Genomic DNA, 17,543 nt, shown 5'->3' with positions numbered 1-17,543 from the left:
GCAGTCATAATGTAAAGGGAAGAAGGATAAAAACATATTGAGAACCTACTAAAGGGTGTTTATTGCCATTCTGGGGAGGACTTCCTTGATTTCCTCCCATCACCGAATCCCTTTTTCAAATAGGAAGGTTTTTTTCCTCTGTATTCTCGTACTATGTCATTTGCACCGCATTTATAGCACTTGTTACAATCTTACTTTTATTATTAAAGTCACCTCTGTATGTAGACCTGTCCTCACGGGCTTGCTAGACTGTGAGCTACTTCAGACTCTGGGATTTACTGTTTTCTTACCATAAATAGGTACTCTACAAATGTTGAATGAAATGGAAGCCATCATCTCTTACACCATAAACAGTGACTACTGGCATACTGGAAATAGGTGTAGATGAGAAATTGAGAAACCGAGGTTAGATCCCCAATTCTGTTTTTATCGAAAAACAATTATTGAAACATGTGTTCTCTTAGCTCCCTTCCAGCCTCTGGGTTACATAGTTCTGGATAGTTACTCTCCCCAATTTGTCTCCAACTCCTGTTTCCTTCATTCTTCTCTTCTACCTCCTCTTCCTGAGCTATGAAAATACTCCAAGCTCTTCCCAAAGGCATCTAGAGAGTGACCAGCCAGGGCAGCTCTCAAAGTCATGTCCATGCCACACTGGGACTCCTGACTCCCTCCAGAAACTAGCTAGCTGGCTAGGCCTGAGACAGAGAGAGATGGCAGAAGAAGGTGTTTCTGAAGTGTTACTGATAGTTGGTGATTCTACTCGGAATTTCCCCATCTTCAGGTTCCAAATGTGGGGCTGGCCTTTTTGGCGAATCTTCAATCTGTTAGCATTCTCAGACCCTAATTGATATCTAAATATAAACAGCTTTATTGAGGTATCATTAACATACTTTAGGCCATAGATGTATAAGGCATACAATTTGATAAGTTTTGTATACATTCATGAAAATATCACCACAACCAAGATAGTGAACATACCATACCATCACTTCCAAAAGTGTACTCATGCTCCTTTATAATCCCTCCTTTTCATCCCCAGGAAACCACTAATCTGCTTTTGTCACTAGTTTAGTTAGCTTTTTCTAGAATTTTATGTAAGTGGAATTACACAGTATATCCTCTGGATAGGGGGGTCTGGCTTCTTTTATTCAGCATAAATTATTTTTAGATTAATCCATGTTATTGCATGTATGGATAGTTCATTTGTTTGTTTGTTTGTTTTAATTTTTTTTCTTTATTGATGTGAGAGAGAGAGAGGAAGGGAGAGGGAGATATAGAAACATCGATGAGAGAAAACATCGATTGGCTGTCTCCTGCACACCCCTCAATGGGGATTGGGCCCACAACCTGGGCATGTACCCTGACCAGGAATCGAACTAGTGATCTCTTGGTGCATGGGTCAATGCGCAACCACTGAGCCACACCAGCTGGGCAGTTCATTCTAATTTATTGCTGAGTAGTATGCTGTTGTATGGATATACCACAATTTGTCATTCAGTTGTTGGTGGACATTTAATTGTTTCCAGTTTGAGGCTATATTACAAATAAGGCTGCCCTGGCCGGTTTGGCTCAGCGGTTAGAGCGTTGGCCTGCGGTCCAGAGAGACCTGGGTTTGGTTCCCGCTAAGGGAGCGTATCTCGGTTGCAGTTTGTCCCCAGTCGTGTGGGTGGCAGCCACTCGATGTGTCCCTTTCACGTTGATGTTTCTCTCTCTCTCTCTTCCTCTCTCTCCCTCCCACTCTATCTGAACAAAAAATGGAAAAATGTCCTCGGGTAAGGATAAAAAAAAAAGAAATCTTTGCTGCCCTGGCCGGTTTGGCTCAGCGGTTAGAGCATTGGCCTGCAGACCAAAGAGTCGTGGGTTCGATTCCAGTCAAGGGCACATACCTCGGTTGCAGTTCATCCCTGGCCCTGGTTGGGATCGTGTGGGAGGCAGCCAATCAATGTGTCCTCTCACATCGATGTTTCTCTCTCTCTCTGCCTCCCTCCCACTCTATCTGAAGATAAATAGAAAAATATCTTTGGGTGAGGATAAAACAAAAACAAAAAACCCATCTTGCCAATTTCTAAAAAAAAAAAATGCTTTCTGGAATTTTAATTGGCCAATTTTGGGAGAACTGACATTTTAACAATATGTAATCTTCCAATCCACAGACATGGTATATCTCTCCATTTATTTGTCTTCTTTAATTTATCTCAGCAATGTTCTATAGTTTTCAGTGTGCAGATCCTTTGTCAGATTTATCCCCTAAGTATTCCATATATATATATATATATATATATATATATATATATATATATTTATCCTCATCTGAGGACATTTTTTCATTTTTTGTTCAGATAGAGTGGGAGGGAGATAGAGAGAGAGAGAAACATTGACATGAAAGGGACACATCGAGTAGCTGCCACCCGCACTACCCAACCAGGGCCGGGAACAAATTGCAACCAAGGTACGTGCCCTTTGCGGGAACCGAACCCCGGTCTCTCTGGACTGCAGGCCGACGCTCTAACCGGCCAGGGCAGTATTCCATATTTTTGATACAATTGTAAATGTTTCTTTTAATTTTAATTTCCAATTGTTCGTTGCTAATATACAGAAATACAATTGATTTCTATATATTAATTTTGCATGTATTTTATTTTTTTAAAATCCTCACCTGAGGATATGTTTTCATTTATTTTAGAGAGAGAGGATGGGGAGAGAAATATCAATGTGAGAGAAAAACATCGATCAGTTGCCTTCTATTCATGCCATGACCAGGAATTGAACCCAAAACCTCTTGGTGTACAGGACAGCGCTCCAACCAACTGAGCCACCCAGCCAGGGCTATATTTGATTTTAATGTATGAAATTTAGTTACTATTTCCCTGAACTAAACTCTAGTATTAAATTCTAGACTCTCAGGACAAAGTTTTAGAAAAGAAAAACAAAATACTTACTATAACCAATGTTTTATTACAGCCCAGGATACTTTCTTCAGCAACTTTGCCAGAGACAGGCTATGGGAGGGCACAGCTTGCCTGCCCAGACATCATACAGCCCTACGTTGCCTTTGGAAAGAGCCTAGACTTAGGCTTGGGGTACTTTCATAGCTCAAGAAGATGAAGAAGAGGAGGTCTGGTCTTTTCATGACTTGCCAGGGATCTTTAATCTCTGGTTTTATTCCTTTATAACTTCTTTCCCTTTTCAATCTGCTGTTTATCATAATAATATATTTCTTGTGTTTATTCCTACCCCATTCCCAATACAAGACAACCCTTCTTTTTATTTATCTTAAAACAACTTCTCTCTTGCTCTAGAAATTGCATGTGGTTTGAGTATTTAGAAAGAAAATAAAAAGTCGTATTTAACTTATCCAAATTCTTTTTTTTTTTTTATCCTCATCCGAGGACATTTTTGGATATTTTGTTCAGATAGAGTGGGAAGGAGAGAGAGAGAGAGAGAGGGAAACATCGACGTGAAAGGGACACATCGAGTGGCTGCCACCCGCACAACCCAACCAGGGCCGGGGACAAACTGCAACCGAGGTACGCGCCCTTAGCGGGAACCGAACCCGGGTCTCTCAGGACCGCAGGCCGACGCTCTAACCGCTGAGCCAAACCGGCCAGGGCTAACTTATCTAAATTCTTAATGTTTTTCTACATCATGAAAGTTTTTATGTTGAAGTGAAAAAACATTGAACTTGGAATCCAGTGGATCTCACCGCCTACCTGTGTGGGCTTTGCCAGGTATTTAACTTCTCTGAATATGTCTTCTTATCTGGATATCTTAATGAAACAGTGTGAGAATTATGCAAAAAATAAATAAACATTTAGTGAACTTGAGTTGAATCTGAATATCTCTGCCTCCTCTTCAGATTGAGAGCCCTCACCTGTTTGGTTAGTTCTCACAGGCTGGTATCCTACCTTGCTAATTGTGTTTCTCTGGATCTTTTCCAGTTCAACAAGGCCCTCCAAAGCATAGAGCTCCAGCTGTGGACACAACAAATTTGAACCAGGGTAGGATCATTCATTCGACAAATACTGAGTACCTTAGTGTGTGCCAGGAACTGAGTTAAACACTTCCATCATTCATTATAGAAAAAAATTATTGAGTGCCTAGCATGTACATCACATGAATTATCCCTAACAATCATAACAATTCTGGAAAGTAGGTATTGCAACTTCCATTTTACAGAGGGGAACTAGAGGAAGTGGCCCTTATCCTAAAGGTGTTCATAAACCAGTTAAAAGCAGACAAGATATAGTATGTGAAAAGCTGCTAGAAATACAAGACAAACTATAAGAGGTGTTAAGAAGAGACACGTGAGCCCTGGCCGGTTTGGCTCAGCAGTTAGAGCGTCGGCCTGCGGACCAGAGAGTCCCGGGTTCAGTTCCCGCTAAGGGCACATACCTCGGTTGTAGTTTGTCCCTGGCCCTGGTTGGGGTTGTGTGGGTGGCAACCAGTCTCTCTCACATCGATGTTTCTCACTCTCTCTTCCCCTTTCTTTCCCTCCTGCTCTATCTGAAAATAAATGCAAAAATGTCCTCAAATGAGGATTAAAAAAAAGAAGAGACACATGATAAACAGCCATGTGTTTGTTAGAGACAGGTGCTGCTCCCTCTGCTTAGAACCCTTCCCCTCAGTCCCCTCCCTCACAAACTTTTATTCCTCGTAATAATCAACCAAAGCATCACCTCCTCTGTGCAGCCTTATTTGATTCTCTCAGGCAAACTTAAATTCTCCTTCCTCTGTGTTCACTTGGCCCTTGAGCCTTCTTATCCTTATATAGTGTCATTGTTGATTTGTTTTTATGTTTTCTCTGGAGACTGTGAGCTCCTTGATAAACAGGAATAGGTAATATCATGGGAAAATTGGGAGAATGATGAGACCAGTAGCCAAAATAGGAAAGCTGAGGAATGGTTTGTTGGAGAAGATGATAAGTACAGTTTCTGATGTGCTGAGTTTGAAATGACAGGTAGAAAGTTCCATTAGGACTCTCAGAAATGTTTTCTGGTTATTTCCCATATTCTTCCTTCTGATGCCTACTATTCTGATGGCTATGTTAGCCACTGCAACATACAAAGGGTTCAGAATGTAACCATGGATGCTCTGTGGAATGGCCCTTTTCCCAGTGTACATAATCATATTTAAAAGCCCTTGAGAGCAACAACCCACAGCCCATTAAGAGGCCTTTTGGAAACAGATTTGCCCAGCAGATGATACTAAGCAAAGACATCCAACAATACTCCCCAAAATGATTAGTAGGAGGCTGGTGACAGTGAGGCAGGTCACAGAGGGCTCAAGTGAAATCTGGGTTCCAAACGCTGCCCCATCATTGCTCTCTTTGATGTCTCAGTGCTCTCCTATGGGAAGAATAATGGAAGGAATAAAATGACACACCTTATAAATTTATAGTGAGAATTAAATGTAAAGTACTTAGCACAGTTCTTGACATATGGAAAGTATTATATAATGTTAGTTATTATTATTATTGTTGTTATTATGATTATTACCATCAATAGTTTATGTGGCTATTCTCTACTAGACTGTGATCTTGTTGGAAGCAGAAGCCATGTCTTACTTATTTCTGTATCCTCAGCTCAGGGAATGGCTAAGGATTGATGATGACCACTAGAAGCTAGGGAAAGTCAAGAAAGGGTTCTACCCAGAGTGTCAGAAGGAATATGCCCCTGCTAGCACCTTGATTTTGGACTTATAGCCTTCAAAGCTGTGAAACAATACATTTCTGTTGCTTTAAACCACCCAATGTATGGTGTTTTGTTACAGCAGCCCTCACAAACTATCAGTATGCACACATGTATATTTATTTTATACTTTATTTAACCCAATACTATTAATTTTGTTGCACAAATTGTTATAGCTTTGACCATTGGGAGCTCTTTTAGCTTGGTTCTTATGCCTCTTTGATATGCTTCCATCCTTTTTTCTTAAATCCTCACCCGAGGACATTTTTTCACTTTTTGTTCAGATAGAGTGGGAGGGAGAGAGAGGAAGAGAGAGAGAAACATCAACGTGAAAGGGACACATCAAGTGGCTGCCTCCTGCACGACCCAACCAGGGCCGGGGACAAACTGCAACGGAGGTACATGCCCTTAGCAGGAACCAAACCCAGGTCTCTCTGGACCGCAGACCGACGCTCTAACCACTGAGCAAAACCAGCAAGGGCATCCTTTTGTTTTCCGAATGCTTCCTTACTTTCTAGTTCTACAAGATGCTCCAGCCCATTTTGTTTTGCCCTGCCTCAGGCCTAAGATCAGCTGTTTCTGGAAGGAGTTCTGTTTCCTTTTATTGGAGAATGGTATTTGGAAACTAAGATCTAGGTTCTAGAAGCCCTCACTGCTTTTGGGGTGTCATTGCTCCTAGGACCTCTCAGTGAACAGAATTAGGTAAAATAAGTATGTATGTTGACCCATGTATTTAAACATGGGTCAACAAACACGTATATTTTACCTTCATATCTGTTACACAAAGATGTGTTTTCCTACCTGAGACGCCCTCCACCTTCCCCTCTCTTCAACCATACTTATCTCTTCTCCCAAACTCTATTATAAAGGCTTATTCTCCAGGAAGCCCTATTTGACTTATCTTGGGGCCTGGTTTCACTTGGGGGCTGGGATCACTCAGAAATACAGAACACTGAGGGAGCCTGAAGAGGAGCTGGCCCTTTCTGGATACCCAGAGAGGGTCCCATAGGCATTGTCCTCTTTTCCACATAACTTAAGGAGAAACTTTCACAGTGTCCGGAGCCCTGGATGTCCAGCCAATGAAAGATGAGGATGTCCTCGAATTCCTTGCAGCAGGAACCCACTTAGGTGGCACCAACCTTGACTTCCAAATGGAACAGTACATCTACAAAAGGAACAGTGATGGCATCTGCATTATAAATCTGAAGGGAACCTGGGAGAAGCTCCTGCTGGCAGCTCGTGCCATTGGTGCCATTGAAAACCCCACTGATGCCGGTGTCATATCGTCCAGGAACACGGGCCAGCGAGCTGCGCTGAAGTTCGCTGCTGCCACGGGAGCCACTCCTATTGCTGCCACTTCGCTTCTGGGACCTTCACCAACCGGATCCAGGAAGCCTTCCGGGAGCCGAGACTGCTGGTGGTTACTGATCCCAGGGCTGACCAGCAGCCTCTCACAGAGGCGTCTTATGTTAACCTGCCGACCACTGCTCTGGGTAACACAGACTCTCCTCTGCTTTACGAGGACATTGCCATCCCTGCAACAACAAGGGGGCTCACTCAGGGGGCCTGATGTGGTGAATGCTGGCCCGGGAAGTACTGGGCATGCGTGGCACCATCTCCGGTGAACACCCGTGGGAGGTCACGCCTGATCTTTACTTCTACAGAGATCCTGAAGAGATTGAAAAGGAAGAGCAGGCCACTGCTGGACAGGCTGTGACCAAGGAGAAATTTCAGGGCGAATGGACTGCTCCAGCTCCCGAGTTCACTGCTCAGCCAGAGGTGGCAGCCTGGTCTGAGGGCGCAGGTGCCCTCTGTGCCCAGACAGTAGTTTCCTACTGAAGACTGGAGTGCTCAGCCTGCCACTGAAGACTGGTCTGCAGCCCCCACTGCTCAGGCCACTGAATGGGTAGGAACAACCACTGAAGGTCTTAAGCTGTTCTTCCACAATTTCTTAACGGAATGGAAATAAGGGTGATGGAAATAAACAATTTCTAAAAAAAAAAGAAAAGTTGGAATGTACTCCCTTTACCTCTCAATGCCCTTTCCCAAGGCTGCCTTTGCTCCCACCAAAAACACTAACCTTTACTTGTATCAATTCCAAACTCCTTATGGGGTCGGGAGCTGGGGGCCCGGAGATGAAGAAGGTGTGGGGCCCCTGATCTCAAAGCACTCACATTCTAACTGGAAAAATAAGACACACAAAAAAGATAAACAAAAACATAAGACAGCAACAAAATAATGTGGATGAACTCAGAGAAGGGCAGAGAGCTGGCAGAGCAGGTAGGGGAAGAGATGGCAGAATTTGATTTGTAGTGAGGGGAGTATAGGGAAGGTTTAGTCCTTGTGAGCTGAGAGTTTGGGAGTCCAGGGAAAGAAATTATATCTGAGCACCAACTATGCTACACCTTTACTTCCCCTTATTTCAGTTCAGGCCCAGAGATGGGAAACTGCCAGGTGTTCTAGGGAAGGTGATCCAACCAATTTGGTTGAAGTTGGTGTGTTTCCAGGGTCATTGTCTACAGGGCCACGAATGCCAGATGGAAGCATAGGTTCTGGGGGGTGGGGGGTATGGAGTACCACCAAAGGCCTTTGAGAGATCACAGTAGCAAGACTTGCCCCGCAAGGACAAAGTGGGAGGTTGTATATGGGACAGATGGCAGAAACAGAGGCTGGAGACCTGCTGAGATTATCACAACAGTTCCCATCAGGCCCACACCATACTTAGTGCATGTCATGATGTGGTTCTTGAGCCTTCTCTCTGTTTTTTTTTTTGTTTGTTTGTTTGTTTGTTTGTTTGTCTATGGACTATGCCACCATTTGTCTTTCCTCAGACTCAAGATCAAAAGAGTCCAGGCAGCCAGGCTCCCTCCTTTATAGCCTTATTCTCAAAAGGAAGTCATTTCCTAGAGCTGCCATGGATTTGGAGGGAGAGGCTGGGTGCGAGATACAGAACATAAGGGACCAGGAGAACAGAATATTACATACAAAAGGAGGAGGAAGTCCAGGCAGAGTTTATTTATGGAAAAGCCTAAGTAAAAGTCCAAGCTGTCTAGCCTTTTCACAGCCCTAGCAGAAGCTTTCAGCAAACTCCTCTCACCCAGAGGCCAGACAGATTCCCAGGGGTTTGCACCTTGGCCCACACTCCATCCTGAGTGCCCACTATGTGCTTCAGATCCCTACTCTGGATGCTGAGGTGAAGGGCATCCCAAAGGGAAGAGAAGCAAAATTCATGAGTCTCAGTCTGCAAGAAAGAGCCTGACAGCATACAGCTCTGGACTTCCATGCTGGAGGGATGGGGAAGGGGAAGTGCAGTGCTGGGGTGGTGATTGATACTGGATTGTGCAACCCAGTTTAGGCTGCAGGGAGGGTCCAAGCTGGGCAGATGGGAGCATTAAACAGGGGAAATCTGTAGGGGTGGTGGTGGTGGTGGTAGAGATGTGGCAGGGGGGAGGGGGAGTTTGCGAAGGGAGTATTGAGAAGAGAGTGATAGATGTGAGAGGCTAGCAGAGTATTGGACTTTTTTGCAAATATAACCCACAAAGGAGGAGTACAAACACTTTTTGGTTGTTGTTGTTAATCCTCACCTGAGGATATTTTCTTTTTTGTTTGTTTGTTGTGTTTTGTTTTTTTTTAATAAATCAAAAGGCATTTATTGAGTGTTATGTATTTTACGTGGTAAACCAAATTGGTAAGATAAGATAACCTTTGAACACCCTTTCTGTGTTTGAGGATTCTCATCGTCTGATGAGTTCATCCCTAACATAGAAGTGAAAAACAACTTCTTAGGTTCCATATGACTGGGTGCTTACTGGGTATGCCAGTTCCACAACTGAATGAGAATTCAGGTCAGAAGAGGGTGAAGCAAAGATGGAGGTACCACTTGCGATCCATTCAGTCTCGATGTGGCTTCTTTAACTTCATAGTTGTAGGACTTCCAGTCAGCTCAATTTCGGGCGGTTCTGAAGGATGTTTCTTCTGAAGTTCAGTTGTAATTTTGATGTGGTTGTGGGAGGAGGTGAGTACCGCATTTACCTACGCCGCCATCTTGACCGGAAGTCCTCAGAGGATATTTTCCCATTAATTCTTAGATAAAGTGGAAGGGAGGGAGGAAGAGAGACACACACACATTGGTTGGTTGCCTCCCTCGCTACCCTGACCAGGGCTGGGGATCAAACCTGCAACCCAGGTATGGAATCTAACCCGTGACCAGAATCTAACTGGCAACCCTTGTGTCTGCAGGCCGATGCTCTAACCACTGAGCAAAAGAGCCAGGCCACAAACACATTTAAAAAGCCACACTGAGATCCTGCAGGGAACACGGCCATCTCATCCCCATCCCAACTTCTCACAGGCCTTTCTGTCTTACTCAGGAGCTAGGAACTGAAGCCCAAAAGAAAAGCCCTTGCCAGAACTATGTGCAGAGCAAAATAAAGTGATACGGATATCGGGACAAGACAGAGCTCTGCACCCTGGGGTCAGAGCTTGGGGCAGGAGGTCACAGAGCCTCTGCAGAGTGGAGGAGAGCTACCTCTTCCCACTCCCCCAAACTCTCCCTACCTGTCCAATCTGCATCAGTGTCTCAGGGCTGCTGGAGGACCCTACTCCCCAAATGTGGGTTCTAGGGTCCCAGGGTAGGCCTGGAGGGCAGTGCTGGGAATGAGGTTCTTTTATTTTGTATTTACCCAAAAGTTCAGGAAGCCCTGACATTCTTGCTTGGAGGCCCAGAATTTAAATTTAGTTACTGTCCAGAGCCCTTGTTTTAGGAAAGTCTGAGATGGCTGTTTCGTAACCCAGAGCCAGAAGGGTGTGGGTTGCTGAAGGAAACTGTCCTTCCTCCTCCCTCTAGGAAGGAAGGCTGGGCCAGGAGTGTTGGGGATGGTTAGCGCATGGGTAAGGGCAGTGGTGGGTGAGGAGACAGAGCTGTGTAGTGAAGACACTTGAGCAGGCAGACAGAAATACCCAGAACAGTCACCATGGGACAGCCCTGGGCATAGCACAGCCTGATGAGTCCAGATAACCCACTGGTTGATACTGGGCAGGGACAGAATGAGACAGGTTCTGAGACAAAAAGAATGGAGGATAGGCTGATTTGAATGAGGGGAGGGAGGGTGGTGGTGTTGGGGTGTCCTACTCTCTGGCAACTGTTCCCAAGAGCACCCAGAGTATGGGTTCTTTAACTTTTGCCCACTCCCCATAATTTCAAATGGCCAATCCCCACCTCCCAGGTGTTCAGCCAGTTCGCACCCGGGCACATTCGCCCCTCCGCAATACTTCCAGACTCCCGTGGCCCCACCACAATATTAGGGTTTCTGAGGGTTCGTTCAAGGTGTGCCTCCTCACCTCACCCCTTGCCCGCCAACCCCTTCTATCATCGTAGCACAGTCTGGCCCCCTGACACCTGTTATCCCACAGTCGCATTTCAGGAAGCTTCTCTTCCCCTCCCCTAGCAGTGCTCTTCCGCTCCTTGCCCTTAATTTACTTTCTCCCATCAGCAGTCGGTGCTTATCCATCTTCTCGGCTTCTTTTCTATTTTCAGTTACCCCCAGCTCTCTCATGACCCCCCCACACCATCCCTTCTCGGTCCACTTTTACACCCAATCGTCTTACTCTCCGCCAGAGTCCCCGACTCCCCGGTATCTCCCTGCACTAATTGGATTTCAGGTTTTTCCTTCATCCCAACTGCCGTCTTCTCCTCTTTTCACCCCTCCCCGTCCTCCAGGCCCTCGGGCCAACTGCCCTTCTTCCAAATTCCGGGCGAGATTCCCGGGAACAAAGCAAGAAAAATCAGAGTAATTTGGAAGTAAACAGAAACTGGGACGAGAGCGGGGAAGAAGAGTGGGGAGGACCCAGGTTGGGGGGGAGCCTCTGCAGTCCCACCCAGTTTAGGGAATGCCTCTCCCCCACACCCCCCTTCACCTGGCTCTTAAAGGGCCGGCCCCTGACCGCGGCTATTTAAGGCAGAGGGGCGGCGGCAGGCAGCAGCTGCGCTACGGTTGCTCTGGGAGGAGTGGACCCAGCAAAAATCTCGACCATGACCCCCCACAGACTGCTGCCACCACTGCTGCTGCTAACTCTGCTGCTCGCTGCCCGCCCTGCAGGCGCCTTGGCACGGTGCCCAGGCTGCAGGCAGGGGGTGCAAGCGGGTTGTCCAGGGGGCTGCGTGGAAGAGGAGGGCGCGGGGCAGCCGGCAGAGGGTTGTGCGGAAGCTGGGGGCTGCCTCAGGAGGGAGGGGCAGCAGTGCGGGGTCTACACCCCTAACTGCGCCCCAGGACTGCAGTGCCAGCCGCCGGAGGAAGAGGAGGCTCCTCTGCGGGCGCTGCTGCTGGGCCGAGGCCGCTGCCGCCCGGCGCGCGCGCCCACGGGTGAGTCCGCACCCCGTCCACGTGAGACCCGCTTCTCTCAGGCAGGGTCCTGGAGAGGTGGGCGCGCGCAACCCTACAAGCCTCTGGGTCCTTCCACTGACGCGTCTACTCCCACAACCCTGGGGGGTACGCTAGAGGGGTAAAGGGGTAGGTGCAGCTAGAAGGCTGGGGTGCAGCTAGGGGCCCTGGGGATAAAGCAGGGAGGTGTCTGAGCTCTCAACCTTTTTTGGCTCCTCTGTTAATTTCTCTTGAGGTGAAAGACATGGGGAGACGGAGGGGTTTGTGGCCATGCTATATGTATGCCACAGCAGCCCAACTCCTTCACTGCTAGACCCCCACGTTGGAGAAGGGACCCAGATGTTCTCAGCTTGGAGGAAGAGGGAGTGGAACACTAGACTCCCCAAACCTGCATGCACTGAGAAATATCTCCTCCTCTCCTTTCAATATTGGGGTGTCCAAAGCACCTGAACGTGGGGCCTAGAACACAAGATACCCTCAATCCGGAGTTGTTTCAGACTACACCAGGGTCAGAGGGTAGGTGCTGGGGTCCTGCTGATGGAGACTAGAGGTGGGAAAAGAAGAAATCTGCCAACTCAGGGTTATGATTTAAAGCTGCCACCCACCCCACCCCAGAGTGGAGAATAGAAGGCTGAGTCAGTGGGTGGGTGGGACAGAAGTGAGTCAGAACTGAAAGATGGGGGGCATCAGGGAGCTGGGGAGGGCAGGAAATGCAAACATTCCCCACCTCAGGGGCATCTGAGCTTCCGGTTTCTTCCATAGGAAGGGATGGGAAATTAACTTGGAGTTCCTTTCAGTCCCAGATGCAAGCGTCCAGGCCGCTAGGGGTCCTCCTAAAAGGGGTGGTCGATGTGGGTCAGAGGAGGCAGTAGGAGCATAGTCTGGATGTTAAATGGAGGAAATGAGGGGTAAGAGCTGAGGAGGGAGAATCACACTGGGACCACAGATGAAGTGGCTCCAGCTGTAAGTAGCAGGCGGAGGAGGGCACTCTCTCTGTCTGAGGACTGGGCCCGTAAGCAGAGCTTGTTTTGGGCACAGAGAGGGAGAGACAATCCCTTCAGGGGTCATAGGATCTATTGTTCAGCTGGGTGAAGTCCAAGCAGTTTATGCCCCGCTTCCTGCCTTCCCCTCGCCCTCGCACCCTAACTTATGTCCTCATCTCATTCCATACTGAGCCTGCCTCAGGCCCCACAGACACCATATATGAAACTTCCCCAGAGCCAGGAGTGACCTGCAGGTTGAAAGGCCCTCACTCCTGCACCTTTGCAACCTGCCTTCTGCTGGTCCTTGTTAAGGACAGAATAGCACAGGTGCCTGGGACAACTAGGGTTGAGCTGGGCTAAGGCAAAGGGAGAGGCCCCTACTGTCCCAAAAGTAACCACATCTCAGGCATGGGAGAAGTGGGCTGAGTCACAACAGGGTCACAGCAGGGACACACATTCCACTTGGGTGGATGTTGACCCCTCCCACACCCATTGCTCCTCTGCCCCATCTCCCTGGCTTGGTGCACCCCCTGCTGGCCTCTGGTAAAACAGCCAGGTCTTTCACCCCACCCCAAGGCCTCTCAATGTACAGTAGTCCCCTCTCATCCAGAGAATATGTTCCAAGACCCCAGTGGATGACTGAAACTGAGGGCAATACCAAACCCTAATCAGCTTCTTCAACTCAGCGGGAAATGTGGCAGCAGCTTCTACACCAACAGATGCAGCCTCCCCAATAATTTTTATACGTTTCAGTTCAAACCTTGTCCTGAATCTGTGTAACCATCCCTTACCCTCAGTAAATGTCTTAGCGTCACTTGTATCAGGGGATTCCCTTGCTGAAGTCTTCATATAAGGCTTACTGTGTTTTTGTTGCAACACATTGCCTTCGATCAGAACGCGTTTCCAGTCCTGGCTGGTTTGGCTCAGCGGTTAGAGCGTCGGCCTGCGAACCAGAGAACGTGTTTCCTGTTTGTGTCTCCTACCCACAAATTTAATGTCTTTTCCATCTTAACTAAGCACTTCCTGTGGACATATCTTTTCCAGTTTGAGATGCAACAGCAAAGCCCTCATGAGTTTCTTCCGCACAATTTCTGGGAAGAAGATCCATTTTACTGTAGATCTTAGCAACCTCAGCAAACAATTTTCATTCTTTCTTGATTAAACTGAGAACTTTCACCTTTTCACTCAAAGGCAGCACTTCCTGGCTTCTTTAGCATATCTGAATTGCCAGCATCACTACTCTTGCACTTTGGGACTATTAATAAGTAAAATAAGGGTGGCTTGAACACAAGCACTGAGGTAGCGTGAGTATTGATCTGATAGCAGTGATGGCTAATAAGTGACTAACGTATGGGGAGCATAGACAGCGTGGAGACGCTGGACAACGGATGATTCACATCCCAGGCAGGAAGGAGCAAGAGGGCGAGCGATTTCATCACACTACTCGAAATATAAAACTTATGAATTGTTTATTGTTGGAATTTTCTATTTAATATTTTGAGACTACAGTTGATTGCAAATAACTGACACCACAGAAAGTGAAACTACAGATAAGGGGCAAAAGTTGTATTTGTTATTCGTGATTTTTGCTTTCCAAAGTGTTTATCCCTTATAAGCCTTAAAACTAGTTTGGGGATGTTGTCAGGAAAGGTAATAATGCACTTGTCAGAGAAAAAGGCTGAGGCCAGGAGAAGGTAACAGTGGACTTCTACTCTCCAGAAGCCCTTCTCTTTCCCACTTCAGGGGGTAGGGGTGAGTGAGGCTCTTTCCCTTGATATCAGGCTGATTTCCGGCCTCTTCTTCCCCCATCCTCTTGTGGCTATAGGGGAGAATCCTAAGGAGAGTAAACCCCAAGTGGGGACCACTCGCCAACAGGACGTGAACCGCAGAGACCAACAGAGGAACCCGGGGACCTCTACCACTCCCTCCAGGCCCAATTCTGGGGGTGTCCAAGACACTGAGATGGTGCGTTTGGGGCTGACAGGGAGCAGGAGGGGCGGGGAGCCCTGGAGATAGCCATCTGAGACTGCTTCCTTGTGCTCGGAGAATTCTCCCATGTTAGCCCTGGGAGCTTGGCAGGTGGGGCCAGGGGACTGTGCAGTGGAGCTCAGCTGGAATGATAGATAGTAAGTTGCTTGTTCTCCCTTCCCCCAGGGCCCATGCCGCAAACATCTGGACTCAGTGCTACAGCAACTTCAGACTGAAGTCTTCCGAGGCTCTCACACCCTCTACGTGCCTAATTGTGACTATCGGGGCTTCTACCGGAAGCGGCAGGTGAGGCCATTCCTCTCTCCCCATTGGTCCATCAGTACAAGGCTCCTACCAGGGATGGGAGGCTCATACAGTTGCATAAATAAGACACTGGCCCTACCTTTAAGGATCTCCCAACTTCCGGGCCCACACAAACAGAGAATAACCAACCACACACTGTAGTAGAGGAGTTAGACTGCCTAAGGCATGCGCCTAACTCAGAGGTACACAAATGTGAGGCGCATCAGAGTCACCTAGAGGGCTGTGAACACACAGGTGGTTGAGTTCCACCCACAGAACCTGATCATATGCATTTCTTTTTTCTTTTTTTTTTTTTTATCCTCACCCGAGGATATTTTTCCATTTTTTGTACAGATAGAGTGGGAGGGAAAGAGAGGAAGGGAGAGAGAGAAACATCGACATGAAGGGACACATTGAGTGGCCGCCACCTGCACGACCAACCAGGGCCAGGGACAAACTGCAACCAAAGTACGTGCCCTTAGCGGGAACCGAACCCGGGTCTCTCTGGACCACAGGCCGACGCTTTAACCGCTGAGCCAAACTGGCCAGGGCATATGCATTTCTTGTTGTTTGTTTGTTTGCTTTTTGTTCATCCTTACCTGAGGATAATTTTTTCCATTGATTCTTAGAGAGAGAGTGGAAGGGAGAGAGAGAGAGAGAGAGAGAGAGAGAGAGAGAGAAACATTGATGTGAGAGAGACATATCAATTGGTTGCCTCCCATATGATCTGACTGGGTCCAGGGATTGAACTGCAACCCAGGTACCTGACCTTGACCAGAAATAAAAATGGAGACCCTTTGGCATTTGGGCTGATGCTCCAACCACTGAGCAACACCAGCCTGAGTTGAGAATTTGCATTTCTAACTCCATCCCTAATGATGCTGATGCTGTTGGTTTGGGAACTACACTTTGTGGCCTAGAAGAATGGGCACAATCTTGTGAGTGGAGAGAAGGAGGAGCCAGGGAAGAGAACCCAGCAGTACTCATGGTCCTAAGAACTCTTGGATGTTTCTACATACTCAGACTCAGGAGTCAATAACCTATCCCCACCCATTGGACCCCTCCCGTCTTCCTGTTGGAGCCTTGGCTTCGCCTCTGATCTGTATGCCTCTCTCCCCAGTGCCGCTCTTCCCAGGGGCAGCGCCGAGGTCCCTGCTGGTGCGTGGATCGGATGGGCCAGCCCCTGCCAGCATCCTCAGACAGCAATGGAGGCTCTCCCTGCTCCACCGGGAGCAGTGGCTAAGGCTGGGTGGTGACCCGCAGGGTCACTGGCAGGAGTATGGGGCTGTCATATGGGGTCATTTGTTGAGTAATGAGTAACTCAGCGCCCTGAGTCCCACACTCCACCTTCAGGTCCTGCCCCATTGTCCCCCTCATCCCTGGGACATCACACATGGAAAGATTGTTGGTGTTGGCTTGGGGTGTTAATAAAGCCGTGTTGGGGGTCTCTGGTTTATGTCTCTATGTCTGCCTCTCACATTTCTGAAGCCCCTGCCCCTTCTCTCTCCCCCTTTAAGCTCCCCTATAGCAGTTCTCCTTTCCTGTGGACTACCTTTGCTCCTTCCCGCTGCACTTGGAATGAAGGAAGCAGCTATTGGCAGAGGCTTCAAGCCCTGAAGCCTCTCCCAACTACCCACCAGAAATTCAGGGGGTCAGGAGATAGAGGTAGGGAGACACTGAGCCCATGGCCTTGGACTGAGGTTGTGCTCTTTTTTTTTAATCCTCACTCAAGGACATTTTTCCATTTTTTTGTTCAGATAGAGTGGGAGGGAGAGGGAGGAAGAGAGAGAGAGAGAGAGAAACATCGACGTGAAAGGGACACATCGAGTGGCTGCCACCCGCGCGACCAACCAGGGCCGGGGACAAACTGCAACCAAGGTACATGCCCTCAGCGGGAACCGAACCCAGGTCTCTCTGGGCCGCAGGCCGACGCTCTAACTGCTGAGCCAAACCGGCCAGGGCTGAGGCTGTGCTTTTGTTTCTAACATGATCTTTGGACACAGGGGAGAGGAAGAATTAATAGTTAATCTCCAGCAGGAACCTAACAAAGAGAAACTCTCAAAGTACTTACTCTTCTGTTACATCCTGCTGAAAAGGGAAGGACATTATTATTTATTTGTTTTTTTTTAAATCCTCACCAAAGGATATTTTTCTATTTATCTTTAGATAGAGTGGGGGGGAGAGAGAAAGAATCATCAATGTGAGAGAAACATACCAACTGG

The 17,543-nt window shown here is 47.6% G+C and overlaps 1 protein-coding gene and 1 pseudogene across 1 annotated transcript; both read left to right on the top strand.

Annotated features, from left to right (window-relative positions):
• Positions 1-4,861: 4,861 nt before the first annotated feature.
• On the top strand, positions 4,862-7,656 carry LOC118623770 (annotated as a pseudogene).
• Positions 7,657-11,637: 3,981 nt separating this feature from the next.
• On the top strand, positions 11,638-16,772 carry IGFBP6 (insulin like growth factor binding protein 6). The gene is made up of 4 exons (XM_036252479.1): positions 11,638-12,049; positions 14,876-15,015; positions 15,205-15,324; positions 16,442-16,772. The coding sequence occupies exons 1-4, from the start codon at positions 11,719-11,721 to the stop codon at positions 16,562-16,564; spliced, it is 714 nt and encodes a 237-aa protein (XP_036108372.1). The 5' UTR covers positions 11,638-11,718; the 3' UTR covers positions 16,565-16,772.
• Positions 16,773-17,543: the final 771 nt, after the last annotated feature.

The sequence above is a fragment of the Molossus molossus genome, unplaced genomic scaffold (assembly GCF_014108415.1).
Source record: "Molossus molossus isolate mMolMol1 unplaced genomic scaffold, mMolMol1.p scaffold_m16_p_10, whole genome shotgun sequence".
In the NCBI taxonomy this organism is placed as follows: Eukaryota; Metazoa; Chordata; class Mammalia; order Chiroptera; family Molossidae; genus Molossus; species Molossus molossus.
This window is presented reverse-complemented; position numbering and strand designations above follow the sequence as displayed.

Coding starts and splice junctions, on each gene's coding strand:
- IGFBP6 (XM_036252479.1), top strand. CDS start 11,719: ATGACCCCCCACAGACTGCTGCCACCACTGCTGCTGCTAACTCTGCTG. Junction 12,050..14,875: donor CCCGGCGCGCGCGCCCACGG/GTGAGTCCGCAC, acceptor TTGTGGCTATAG/GGGAGAATCCTAAGGAGAGT. Junction 15,016..15,204: donor GTGTCCAAGACACTGAGATG/GTGCGTTTGGGG, acceptor CCCTTCCCCCAG/GGCCCATGCCGCAAACATCT.